The 13,320-nt window shown below is 45.3% G+C and overlaps 1 protein-coding gene across 1 annotated transcript; it reads left to right on the forward strand.

The window, feature by feature from the left end:
* The first annotated feature begins 826 nt into the window (after nt 1-826).
* On the forward strand, nt 827-11,376 carry SIGMAR1 (sigma non-opioid intracellular receptor 1). Its single transcript, XM_072413598.1, has 4 exons — nt 827-1,045; nt 2,152-2,352; nt 4,330-4,422; nt 6,485-11,376. The coding sequence occupies exons 1-4, from the start codon at nt 895-897 to the stop codon at nt 6,712-6,714; spliced, it is 675 nt and encodes a 224-aa protein (XP_072269699.1). The 5' UTR covers nt 827-894; the 3' UTR covers nt 6,715-11,376.
* Nucleotides 11,377-13,320: the final 1,944 nt, after the last annotated feature.

Here is a 13,320-nt window from a genome sequence, read left to right on the forward strand (position 1 = left end):
GGACAGGAAGTGAAGAAAAATCTCCTCAAGGGGACATAGGTGGGAAAGGAGAACAGTTTTATTTCCTTCCCAGGCGATTTACAGAAAATGTTTTATCTCCTGATTGTCCATCCATTCTCACTCCCCAGAGGACATACAATGTATACATCTATTATTATTGTTTCCAGTCCAGTCTGCAGCATAGCGAGCACCTGAAGGTACAAATCATCAATCAGGGTGACAACGCTGCCTTGCTGCTTGAATGTAGTCATGCAGTGAGCTCCCAGACAGGCCTTTGTCTTATGGGCCCACATGAGCAGTATGACCAATCAGGTGCCATGAATTCAGTAAACATTTGTCAAATGACCAATCAGGTGCCATGTCACCTTGGTGTCACGCATTGGTGCACAGTAAAAAATGGAACATCTAGTTGCAACGCATTACAATCACTTTAATTGGCCCAATCTCCACAGTTTGCATGCAGCTTCAATTGTTGATTGTTTGATTATGCTACCAAAAGTTTTCATTGGGAATATTTGATTGGTCTATGTGCAGATTGCTGTAATGCAATTAAAGCAAATCCCTGTGGAAAGTACTGAGCTTCAATCACTTTAAATAAACCAATCTATTTATGACTAAAGCAGCTCTTTCAGGGTACTAATTTTGGGGTTTCCATTATTTTGGCCATTGGGTCAGGTGGTATTCCATGGATCCAGGAGCAGAACGTTGCAGTACCCTAGCTTCGGTCGCTGGGTGTCGCTGTTTGCGCAGACATTCTGCCCGCCTCTTCTTCCCGGGGATTGGCTGACGGAGCGACAGCTGTCTTTTCATTGGCTGAGCCGGGTGGGCGTCTCCCTGCGGCAGTAGGAAGCAGTACGTTCACCCGGTCTGTTCGCTTATTCTTGTCTTTTCGCCATGCTGGGCTGCTGCGGGTCCCGGGCGGTGAGGGCCGCCGTGCTAGTGGCGGTGATTGGGGTCATGCTTGCCCTGGTCCGCCAATGGCTGATGAGCAAAACGTACACCTTCACCCGGGAGGAGATCTCTGCCTTGGCACGGGAACACGCAGGTAAACACCCAGAGACACCCCATACACCTGACATGTACCGGGAGCCACGCCCACCAGCGGGTCACTGCATGCCAGCCCTCATCTTATATCTAGGGATCATGGGGGAGGGGGCATTCTTTTAGGAAGGGCCAAAGGGGTAAAAAAGGGGGTAAGCGGTGTGTGGAGGGGTAGAAGAGGGGGCAACGGTGTGCAGCGGGGTAGAAGAGGGGGCAACGGTGTGCAGCGGGGTAGAAGAGGACGCAACAATATGCCAGTGGGTAGAAGAGTGGGAAGCAGTGTGCGGAGGGGTAGAAGGGGCAGCGGTGTGCGGAGGGGTAGAAGAGGGGGCAAAGGTGTGCGGCGGGGTAGAAAAGGGGTCAGCGGTGTGCCTTGGGGTGGAAGAGGGGGCAGTGATGTGCCAGGGGGTAGAGGAGGGTGCAATGGTGTGCGGAGGGGTAGAAGAGTGGGCAGCAGTGTGCGGAGGGGTAGAAGAGGGGGCAGCGGTGTGCGGAGGGGTAGAAGAGTGGGCAGCGGTGTGCGGAGGGGTAGAAGAGTGGGCAGCAGTGTGCGGAGGGGTAGAAGAGGGGGCAGCGGTGTGCGGAGGGGTAGAAGAGGGGGCAGCGGTGTGCGGAGGGGTAGAAGAGGGGGCAACAGTGTGCAGCGGGGTAGAAGAGGACGCAACGATATGCCAGTGGGTAGAAGAGGGGGTAGAAGAGGGGGCAGCGGTGTGCGGAGGGGTAGAAGAGGGGGCAGCAGTGTACGGAGGGGTGGAAGAGGGGGCAGCGGTGTGCCTTGGAGTAGAAGAGGGGGCAGCAGTGTGCGGAGGGGTAGAAGAGGGCCCAGTGATGTTGGGAAGAGGGGCATAGTGCAATGTGGTGGTAGCAGGAAAGGCAGACATTGTGGTTGGAGGAGCAGGAAGGGGGCACTGCAGTGGTTGGCAATATATGCGGTATAGTTGGGGTCGTACAGTTGGGTCATAGGAGAAGGCAGGGGGGCAGTAAAAGGCTGAAAAGGGGGTACACTGTTTTGGGGTGTGGTGGGCAGCAGAGAAAACACTGTTAAGTAGTTGGTGTAGCAGGGGGCATTTCATCACCCCTCCCCCCATCTCATTCCTTTCTCTTGCCCAGGTCTGGATTATGAAGTCGCCTTCTCCAAGATGATCATCGAGCTGCGGAAGAAGCACCCCGGGCACATCCTGCCAGACGAGGACCTGCAGTGGGTGTTTGTGAATGCCGGCGGGTGGATGGGCTCCATGTGCCTCCTGCACGCCTCCCTCACTGAGTATGTGCTGCTATTTGGCACAGCGGTGGACACCGGCGGGCACTCAGGTTGGTGATGCCGGATGGCACTGCTTCCTCCTCTTGCACTATAACACAAAGCACACACTGTCACCTTATGTACAGATTACTGATCCAGCACTGCTTTAGAGATGATGCTGGGTGAAACCCACACAGAAGAATTCCTGTGAAAGAGGTGAATCTATGTATTATCACTTTCACGGATCTATTTAATAAAATGCTTCTCCCTGTCTGCTGCAACTAATCAACTCTTGGACGTGTAAACCTCCCCTGCTGCATGCTTTGGTTTCTTCCTGCAGTTTATACATTGGGACAGGATTTGCTATCCATTGGAAGATACCAAAGCATGTGGTAGGGGGAGCGAGTATTCTACATAGCCCAATGTTCATTTATTTGCATTGACCTGGGAGCAGCATTTCAATAGGTGCCCCAGTGATGGTAATTAAAGGCTAAGCAATGACAACTCTCCCATGTGAATAGACATTGACGCTGCATTGTGTGTATCATTCATTTTGCCCAGAAATTCACTTTTATCAGATACACCAGCAAGGATAAAAGCTTTACCAGAATTCTAACACTTCATTCTGTACCCAAAATCTGAACTGAATCCCTCCCCTTTCCTTTACACGTGTTGAGTATTGATCCGGACTGTACTGCACATATCTGCACACATCTCGATCGTCGCTCAGCCTCCTGTGATTTGCCGGTCTCTTTGTGGTGATGACACTGCTGACGTTGTCACAGCCCTGAAACCTTCCCGCAACTTGCGGCTTCTTTGCACTTTCACTATTTGCACAATAAGTTCAGGGCCGTGCTGACTCTGCACCTCTGAGATAGATTAGGAGGTCAGCCCAGATAAGGGCACCATGACAGTACCTTATCAAAGTGTATGGGGGAGGGGACAGGTAGTATGCTGCATTCTCAGCCTGTGATATGGAAAGCTGCAGGTACGCCAGCTATATGGGAAGGTTATCACATGGGGAGCTCTCTGAATGATGTCACTAAAACCTGATATCCCAGGTTTGAAAATTGCTGAGAATGTCCAGGTCTTCTCAGTGAGGACTTGCCTTACCAGCGGGGTGGGGGTAAATGATTTTCAGAGCTTGCAAAACTTTTCAATTCACTGAACCATGAACCAGATATCAAAGTTGGTGTCCCCAAGTGAGAGTAGACTACATGGGTGACCCAAGGGTATTCTCAGCTTTGGTTGTCGGTGTGGGAAATAATGTTTTGCTGCTTCTCTTGCTGTCCAATGTAACCTGTCTGTTCACGGGTGACAAGGAGGTACCTGAAACTCAACCGGGGCAAACTGAGCTGATGATCCACCCTTCCTCACCACTTTCCGACATCTCTCCATCAGTCCATGGTGCAGTCATGTTCCCCATCCTACAGGCCCACCACCTTGGTGGCACCTTGGCTCTGCTTTCTTTCACTCCCCCCCACATACAGAATAATTAGTTCTTGCACTTGCTACCTTTGCAATATGTCCCATCCTGTCCCCAAAATCCACCCAACTCCTGGCACTCTCATAATCTCTCACCTAAAATACTTCCAGAGCAGCCATTCCCAGCCAGGGTTCCATGGTTCCTGGGTTTCCTCTAGAAGTTGCCAGGGGTTCCTTGAGCTGTTTGTATTCTGTTCTTTGCAATTGTTTTAGTTGTACAGCACTGGTAATATTTTGACGCCTTGTGAATAAAATATAATTAGGTTTCAGATCTTTATTTTACTTGAATAATTTATTATTATGAAACGTAATAATTTGTGTCCATCAATTGTAAATCTAATCAGATGATACTAGTACAGGAAAAATAGGAGCCCCCCCTCCCTCTCCTATTTTCCATAGTATAGATGGGTGGGATTCTGTGGTCCTTTAGAACAATTGAACTGGTGCAGCACAAGAAGTTTTTAATAGAATAGTTTTATTTACAAAACCCCTTTTTGGTATATTCACTTGATAAAAGTTTGTTAGGGGTAACATAGACTAAATCTGTTGCCTCTGTTTTACAGGACGTTACTGGGCGGAGATCTCAGACACCATCCTGTCCGGAACGTTCCGTCAGTGGAAAGAAGGAACGACGAAGAGTGAAATATTTTATCCAGGTAGGAGCGTGTACTTGTGCAGCATGGTGGCTCAGAGGTTAGCACAGCACTGGATACCAGGTTGGATTCTCGGCCAGGACACTATCTGCATGGAGTTTGCAGCGTTTCCCCATGTTTGTGTGGGTTTCCTCTGGGTACTCTGGTTTCCTCCCACTTTCCATAAACATGCAGTTTAATTGGCTTCCTCCAAAATTGACCTTACACTGTGATAATGACATATGACCATGGTAGGGAGATTAGATTGTGAGCTCTTTTGAGGGACAGCTAGTGACATGACTATGGACTTTGTACAGCTCTGCTTAATATGTTGCGCTATATAAATACTGTGTAATAATAATAAAGTGGAATGCTTTATTTTTGAGTTCTTTACCTCAGAAGTGTGCCAGGGATGGGTTGGTTGTGCTTCCAAGTTTTCATTTCCTGGCAGAATTTGTGAAATTTGGCTATTGGGGAAAATCGGACTTATTACTAAGAATTATTTCTTTTTATTTAGGAAGTGTGCTCGGATAAATCAATGTAATATCACATCATTATGTAAGCCATTTTAAATCCTAATGATAACTGAAAGCACCTGAATGGGCTGATCACATTCCCCTTGAATATTGAGGCTGATAGTATAGACAGGAGGAGTCGCACATGGGTAATGGGTAGACAAGTAATCAATGTCTATGTATATATTTATTCAGAGCCATGGGAGGAAACAAAACAACTGTCCATGGACCTGTGAGAAAAGGTTGGTAAATTGTAGAAATCAGGAAAAGGATTTAAAAACATGTCAGTAGTGTTCAAACACCAAAGAGGAAAGTTAGGGGTTTCATTGTCACCAAAGCCACAGTCACATAGACAAACCAAAATTGCACCCATACCTGCCTGGAAATTTTTCAAGTTGCAAAAAACTGAAAGCCACTTCAGCTGAAATCCAGGCAAACAAGTAGTGTTGCTAGTTCAAGATGCTCCATCAGGAGGTATCTGAACAAAATTGGCTGCATGGTCGAGTTACAGGAAAAAAGCTTTCACTGTGCCAAGGTTCAGGGGAACTCAAATCCAGCAACCTCAGTTACTAGTCAGCTTAAGCTGCTCCCCCAGGCACCCCAAATCTTTCATTAAAAAGCAACCATTCTCCTTTCACCACTGAAATAGCCATTGAAAAATCCCTGCTTGTTGTAAAGCAAATTATAACTCCAAATCTGGGACGCAGTCTAGCACATACAGTCTCAGATTCCATTAGAAAGCCTAGAAAATGCGAAACGTGACAAGCGTCTCAATTTATCCCCTAAGTGGGATTATGGACTTATTGATAAGGATAATTTAATTTAGTCTTGAATCTCAATAAACCCCACAAACACTGTCGGGATGTAGACAATAAGACTTAATGTCATCGTATCCTATTATGGTCACCACTTTTGTTGAATCTGTTTAAAATTTGTCACCATAATATGTTTGCCTAAAAAAACTTTTTTTTTTTTTTCTCTATTTCCCCTATTGTACAGTTCTAATAAGACTAAGGGGCAGGGTGATGCAAAGTAAGATTATACAAGACAAGACATAGTAGGTTCCCATCTATATCTGTCCATGAATACTTAAAGGACAAATCCTCTTTTATTTGTTCTGTTTCAGGCCCAATGTTTGCCTCTGATTAAATGAATGGCTTCCTCTTCTCTAAAGCTACGTACACACGGCAGATTTTTATTTAAAATCTTCCGTGTGTACAGTCGGTGTCGTCCATCGTCCGGACGACCGATCTGCCGGATCCACGGACGATGGACGACAGCCGATCATAATGAAAGGGAAGGGAAGAGTGCGCAGCTGGGTGCCGCTCCGTCGCTCTCCCCCCTCCCCTCTCCATAGAGCATGAACGGTGCTGTATGTACAGCACCGTTCATGCATCGTGCAGTCCCTTGTCGTTGGAAAGGATCGTGAAAGATCCTTTCCAACGACAAAAATTGCAAGTGTGTACGCAGCTTTAGAACATAAATCCTGATTACAGTTTATAATAATGTCTGTATCCCACTATCCTTATACAACCTAAATGCCCCATTCTCTCTGTTTTCTCGCTTTGCAGGTGACACCATTGTGCATGAGGTGGGAGAAGCCACATCCGTCCAATGGAGCGCTGGAACGTGGATGGTGGAGTATGGCCGAGGGTTCATCCCCTCCACGCTGGGTTTTGCTCTGGCTGACACCTTTTTCAGCACCCAGGACTTCCTCACCTTCTACTACACTGTCAGGGTTTACACCAAGGCGCTGCTATTGGAGGCCAACACCTACCTGTCCGAGGTGGGATTCTTCTAACCCGACCATCCAATCATCATCTCCCTTCTGCCAGCAGACCCCGCCGGCGGACCTCCGTCATGTCTTCATTACATCACTCATGGCGGCTCAATGGAAATTCCCCGACGTCTTCTGTCCTCTGTACACACACGGCTGCCAAACAGGAAGAAGCAGGTGCCTTTCATAGAACAACATGGCTGCTCGGCAGCTAAATCAGGCTGCACCCAGGGCAGAATTTGGGCACCCTGGAACACCAACGCACACATGTCACGGCCATGTCTGATCTGCCCCCTTAGTGGTGCTGAATTGTCACAACTCTTTAGCTGGCCACACACTCTGCAATCGCATTACACGGTTTGTGATTTGTAGGATGGATGGTAAATATGGACGTCCATCATATAAAGTAGGAATTAAATGCAAGTTTATTATATGCAATTCTCCTATACAAAAGGATTGTACAACCTGAATTGGTTGTCCGCCAGTTAATCTACACGCACATTCACCCTTTAATTGCACAAGAGACCCTGTCACCTTACCTATTCACAGCAAAATCATGGACTCTACTAAAATCCTGCCCATTGACTTGGGTACCCTTTGCATCACAGCTACCCCCAACAACTATTCCGTCAATGCAAATTTCCCAATATTCCAGCTTACCGGGAGCCATGATGTCAACAGTGGCTAGAGAATAGGAAAAAGTCACATGATCCCTAAACGTCAGCTGTGGAGGGGGTATATTCCTTGTGACAGGGTCTCTTTAAAGCTGTGTGTAACAACAATGCCTAAAAATATAAAGAAAATCAGACTGTAATAAAAGATTGCAACATGTGTGGCCAACAATCGTTTTAGATTCTTACAAGGTCTTCAGAGTCTCTTGCCAAATCCTGCTGTCTTCTATCCTGTAGTCATGGAGGGAAACTTCCACCTATAAATGGGGTTTGTAGGAGGAAGTTGGTTTATTTGCCCCCTTTATCTCCCACCTGTGAGTTCCCAGCTCTGCCCCACTGGTGGTGAGCCAAGCGTTAATGTATTGTCAGTGCCGTGATGGGTGGGGTGATGATGAGAAAGCAATAGAAATAAACATTATTAGAATAATTCTGTAATTTTTTTATTAAACACGATTATTTTTTAATAAAAGTATAGAAATTGAAGAATTTGTTTCTCTTCATAGCTGCGGCTTTTTGGGTGTAAGCGGCCAGTTTATAGAGATCGGAACATTCCGGTCAGATAGGGTCAATGCCATGTGTCCCCTTTAAGTGAAGTCCTTCCATCTACCGCAGCCTTGGTGGAAGTTGCCCCCCCCGTTTCATTAAACCTAATGAGACACAGAAGGCATGCAACCCTGGACTGTCAATGTATTACATGTTTAAAGAGAACCTGTCACCAGATTGTATGGGTATTGAGGAAATGTATGTAAAGTGTTGACAGGGGACTCTTTAAAGTGAATCTGACTACAGGCAGTCATGTGTCAGACATTTGTGAGCTCCCTGGGCAGCCTGTAACCTGAACAGGTCAGACATGGAAGCCTCCTCTTCCTCGATGGTTCTGCCATGAAGGCTTTTATTAGATGGTGACAACATACTGTATTTATTGCCCAACTTTGCTGCTGCGTTGTCACCCTGTCACATGCTAGCTACCCTGATGTTCTGACACACATTGTTTTCTGTAGTCACAGTCTTAAAGCCATGGTGCAGACGGTAAAATAGCATTTGGAGTTCAGCAGCACTGACAGAGATGATAAAAGGGGCAATTTCATTTTCCTGCCTCCCTGGGTTGTCGGAATACAGAGATCCGCCTGCTGCGGCCTAGCACCCCTATAAGCCAGGTTAGGAGTTGTAAATAATAGTCAAGTTGTCTCCTAGGAGACTAAAGGTGGAGCTTCAGTTGGCAAGGGCGTGGCTGAGGCATAGCCTGTGGCTTTAAACCTCCTTGTTGACTAGCAGAATCCCCGCCCACCTATTACATCACCATTGTTTACAACTCCCAACCTGGTTTGGAGGGTCGCCAGGCCTCAGCTGTATCCAGGCAACCCCAGGTTGGGGCAATTTAGATTTTTTCCAGATAACGGTATTAATTTTAGTCATGGCAATTATGTCTGTTGGGAAACCCTTGTCCATAAAGCAATGAAGCCATAGCTGATCGTCCCTTTGAAAATATCATGTCATGCTGGTCCTCTCTGAATCCAAACTCCCAAAAAGATCAGTACAGAGGCCTAGTCTGTGGATTTACACATTTCTATTGCCATAAAGGGAGACCCTAGACAGAAGAGAGAGTAAGCTGTAATCGAGCTGGGTTGGCACCTCTCACTTCCTGTCCTGGTGACAACAGATGAGATTAATGAAGCAAGGTTGTCAGATATCCATTGCCTCTCTTAGGGGCGACTTCCTGCCAGTGACCCAAAAACCTGCACATCTCCTTTTTAGCCGGTCGCTTTTACACATATACTAGGAAAGAGACCCTTTTTTGTTTTGTTTTTGTGTGTCTCCTTTTTCTTAGCCAGGTGAGCGTGATTGACAGGTGGATCCCGGAAACCCCCCCCACACACACACCCCTCGTGTCACATATTGCAGGAGGCTGCAGGATTCAACACAAGCTGCAAATCCTGCGACATCCCATAATCTGCCTGGTGCTAGATCTGGATCTTTATATGTGCAAGATCTGGGGCCCCACCATCCGGCGGCTATAGACAATTCCCAATGATGCCAGAAATGAACAGCACAGGTTCTGTAGGGGAGGTAGGTATGTTGAATTTATAAGTGCATTTAAAAAATGTAGGTGCAGGGTTATGAAAATTTAAAGAGCCTGCAGGTCCCTTGAGGCCCTAGGTGGGTGCAGCCTGATTTACCGACCAGTTGGTGATATTTTATCCAATAAACTACCAGGAAGATGCGCTGTGTTCTGGCTCCTCTCACTCGTTGCAGTGAATGTTCCACAGACGGATATTGAACGGTGATGAATGCTCCGAGGCTGAGCTGTGCTGACCTATGCAATATTCCCGGTCAAGATGCCATTGCGCCGTCGCCATGTTTCCGTTATTCGGCTTTTCTTTGGGGTCTTTGTGAATTTGTGTTCTGAATGTTCCCTTGTAGTGATGTCACGCTGAGTGTTCTGCGTCTTCCAGACTCGCATATAAAAAGCCATTTGCTTGCCTTGTCTAATGGAATTCCAGCGTTTTTAAAATTCACAGACTGCTGTATTTATTTTTTTCAGCATTTTGGATTTCCTGTCCCCTCTTGCTGCGGGCGCATTATTGCAGCAATTTCATGTCTTCCAAATGTAAAATCTGCAGCTGTATACGGGAGAGCTGTGTGTGTTGAATGTCTGTGTACGGAGCTCCCCCCAATCCGTGAATTGCACCCCTAACAGCGGGCAGTGATAGGCCTAAGTGATTATATAACATCTTCTCGCAGAATAGCCAGTGTTCTAGCGGATTTTGACACCTGGAAACTGATAGGTAAAAGTCAAGGCTTTGGTTTTGGGTAGGTTACGAATCAGGAAGGGTCAGAGTGGGACTAAACCCGCATGTCTCACCTGTCCACGTTCAATTGCAGGGTGCTGCCATCTTCTTCCTGGAGATGACCCCTCGACCAACTTGCTGTGCAGAATGCAGGTGCATGAAAGTTCATTTATCCCAAGCACACACAAAGTAAAGCTGCGTACACACGGCAAATTTTTCTCGCCCGATAATCGGTATCCGCCAATTATCGGGCGAAAATCTGCCGTGTGTACAGTCGGTCGTCGTCCATCGTCCGACGACCGTCCTGGCGGATCCATGGACAATGGACGACGACCGATCCTAATGAAAGGGAAGGGGAGAGCGCGCAGCAGGGTGCCGCTCCGTCGCTCTCCCCCTCCCCTCTCCATAGAGCATGAACGGTGATGTATGTACAGCATCGTTCATGCATCGTGCAGTCTTTTCTCGTTGGAAAGGATCGTGAAAGATCCTTTCCAACGAGAAAAATTGCAGGTGTGTACGCAGCTTAAGCCGGGATTGCTTAATTTCTCTGCCAAAGCTGACATTGCGCATGTGTGATCATGGCAACTTAAAAGTGGAGCTTTAGTTAGGGAGCAGGTGGTGTTTGGCACTGGTTAGGGGGTAACATTAGGCAGCAAAATCTGATAGAACATGGCCAGCGCAGTGCTTACAACAGTGGGAATGGAAGGGCGGGGTCTAAACTGCCTTGCTCATGCCACGTTAGCTCAGACTCCACCCTACTGCTCATGTGCACAACAGCCATTGATTTAAATGGCATCATCCACGGGACAGGCTGTGCATCTAAAATAAATGCTTCCAGGGTCAGTTTCAATTAGCGGTTGGTAGGGGTTTACAGGACATCAAACCTATCATAAGAGAAGAAAATGGCTTTTAATGTTCTGGTGACGTGACATGCCTGGCTGTCATTTTGATCCTCAGATTCCAGCACTGTTGAGCTTATCAGATAATTTATATTACAACATAGTTAGGATCGGCATGACAGGCAACACATTCATTGGGTCTGGACTGGGTTCCCCCCTTAAGTTGAATGTGTCTCCAGTCCTTCCTTGGTCTTTTTCTTGGGGGTCGTCGTCTTCCTCTCTCTGTCCTCTGTGTGCCATCTGTATTTTTATTCTGTCATTGAAGATGAGATGTTTTCCCACTGGTTATATTTTTAAAATGAAATAAAAGTCTTATGAACAAACCCAGCTTATGGTTCTGACAGCAGATTTTCTCATTACATTCTGATGGCTCCCTTCATAAAACCTTTCATCTGTTTCCTTAATGTAATGACTGCATGACTTCTGAACCCTAACAAGTGAGAAAATCCTTCACCTGCTGCATGCTTGTTTGGGTCAGTGACAGGGCCAGATTAAGACCCTTAGAGGCCCTAAGCACTAAGATTTTGGTGCCCCCATATATATGTAATTCAAAATATAAATGGTAATAAACCATAAAATAAAATTTTATTTATCGAAATTAAACAAAACTTACAGTAAGATGGAAAGCAATGTTTATTTTTGTATACTTCCAGTTTATTTATATTTGAAAAGTTTCCTCAAAACTAATCTTATGTAACAAATTTGCTTCTATAGGTAATAGAGATAAGGCATCCAGCCTGCCTTGTTGCATCGTTGTTCTGATGGGATTTTTAATAAACTTCAACTGAGAAAATGAACGCTCAGCTAAACAATTTGTGACCAATAATGTTAAAAATATACCAAAGCCATTGTCTACATTTGGGCAGGCACACTCAATATTGTCTTCCACAATTATTTTATAAAGTTCAGCATGACTGAATCTTGTTTAAACATTTTTTGTTGCACTGAACGTATGGCGCATATATGAATGAAACTGCTGAAGCTCGGCTGAGAAATGACTCTTGAAGTCCTCTGGGTAAGCATCAATCAGCTTGTGACAGCACTGAGAATACTTTTCAATGTTAGTAGAAGAAGAATATTTGGCACATCACTTGGAAAATAATTTTTTTTCTTTGTATAAGCCTCTTCTTTTCATCTCAGTTTCAAGTTTGTCAACAATTGTGTAAAAGGTAATAAGAAAATAGGCCATGGTAAATTCAGCTATGGAAAATTTCTGTGGTTCCCCCTTACCGTGATACCTAAGCTCACCCTGGTCAGTGATGTACGTAGTGAAACCATTGGATGAACATGAAGATCAGACAACTCATTTTCCAGAGTTTGGTGTTCTGTGTATTCCAGGGAAAGGATTGGAACACCAACACTGAAATCCTCGATTTAGCCACAGTCACAGGGGAACGTTCAGCATTTCATTGTCTCCATTGGCTTAAATGGCCCGGCTCAATAATGTATAGGCAAGAAAGATTTAGTCTGTTGATTTGTTCTGATAATGCACATGTGTACGCACAAACATACATTAATTTAATGGGCAGCAATGTATATAACATGCATTGGGGTGCAATGCAGAACAATGCACATCAAAGCACCGCTGTGTGATAGGCTGCTCATTGTGCTGGGATTTTTCTCTGTCCAGTATGAATAAGCCCTTATATTTGTGACATATTTATATCATTTTGTATATATATATATATATATATATATATATAATTAATAAACTGTAAAAGTAACTTCCAATATCTTCAGTTTATATTAGAAAAATCCCTGGTGACCCTACTGACGTCCTTGTTTAGTCCCTCCTGTTGCATGTGATTCCAATGGTGACTACAAGTGGTTGATTTCACCTACAGGCTCACCGTTGTCAACATCAGGAAATCCACCCATGAGGAAAGCCATGCAGCCATTACTGGAGTGCATGTGGACAGGAAGAGGCTGATCAGAGACTGCAGAAATTCAAGAACTTGAAATGGAGAAAGTAATGAAAACAGGTAAAATAAAAAATATATAAAATTATTTAAAAAAAAAAAAAAATAATAAATGCTTATAGCGTATAAATGTCTTTTAGTTCAGGTTTATATTTCCTTTTACTGCAGGATCATTTTCTGTGTGTTATAAGGAATAGAGAGAGTCAATTCAGTGATATTTTGTCCAAGATTCAATACAGCTTTTGGGCCGATTGCATTAAATAGGTTTATAGGTTTAATGACCCCTTTGAAGTCAAAGTCATGTGAAATGAAGTGGTTGAGGTCAGTATGGAGGGGTACAGATCCCAGCAAG

This window comes from Pyxicephalus adspersus, chromosome 6, assembly GCF_032062135.1.
Source record: "Pyxicephalus adspersus chromosome 6, UCB_Pads_2.0, whole genome shotgun sequence".
Lineage (NCBI taxonomy): Eukaryota > Metazoa > Chordata > Amphibia > Anura > Pyxicephalidae > Pyxicephalus > Pyxicephalus adspersus.

Bases quoted from the DNA above. Each gene is read 5' to 3' on its own strand.
- SIGMAR1 (XM_072413598.1), top strand. From the start codon at position 895: ATGCTGGGCTGCTGCGGGTCCCGGGCGGTGAGGGCCGCCGTGCTAGTG. The intron at 1,046-2,151 runs GTAAACACCCAG...TCTCTTGCCCAG, and splicing joins CTTGGCACGGGAACACGCAG to GTCTGGATTATGAAGTCGCC. The intron at 4,423-6,484 runs GTAGGAGCGTGT...CTCGCTTTGCAG, and splicing joins GAGTGAAATATTTTATCCAG to GTGACACCATTGTGCATGAG.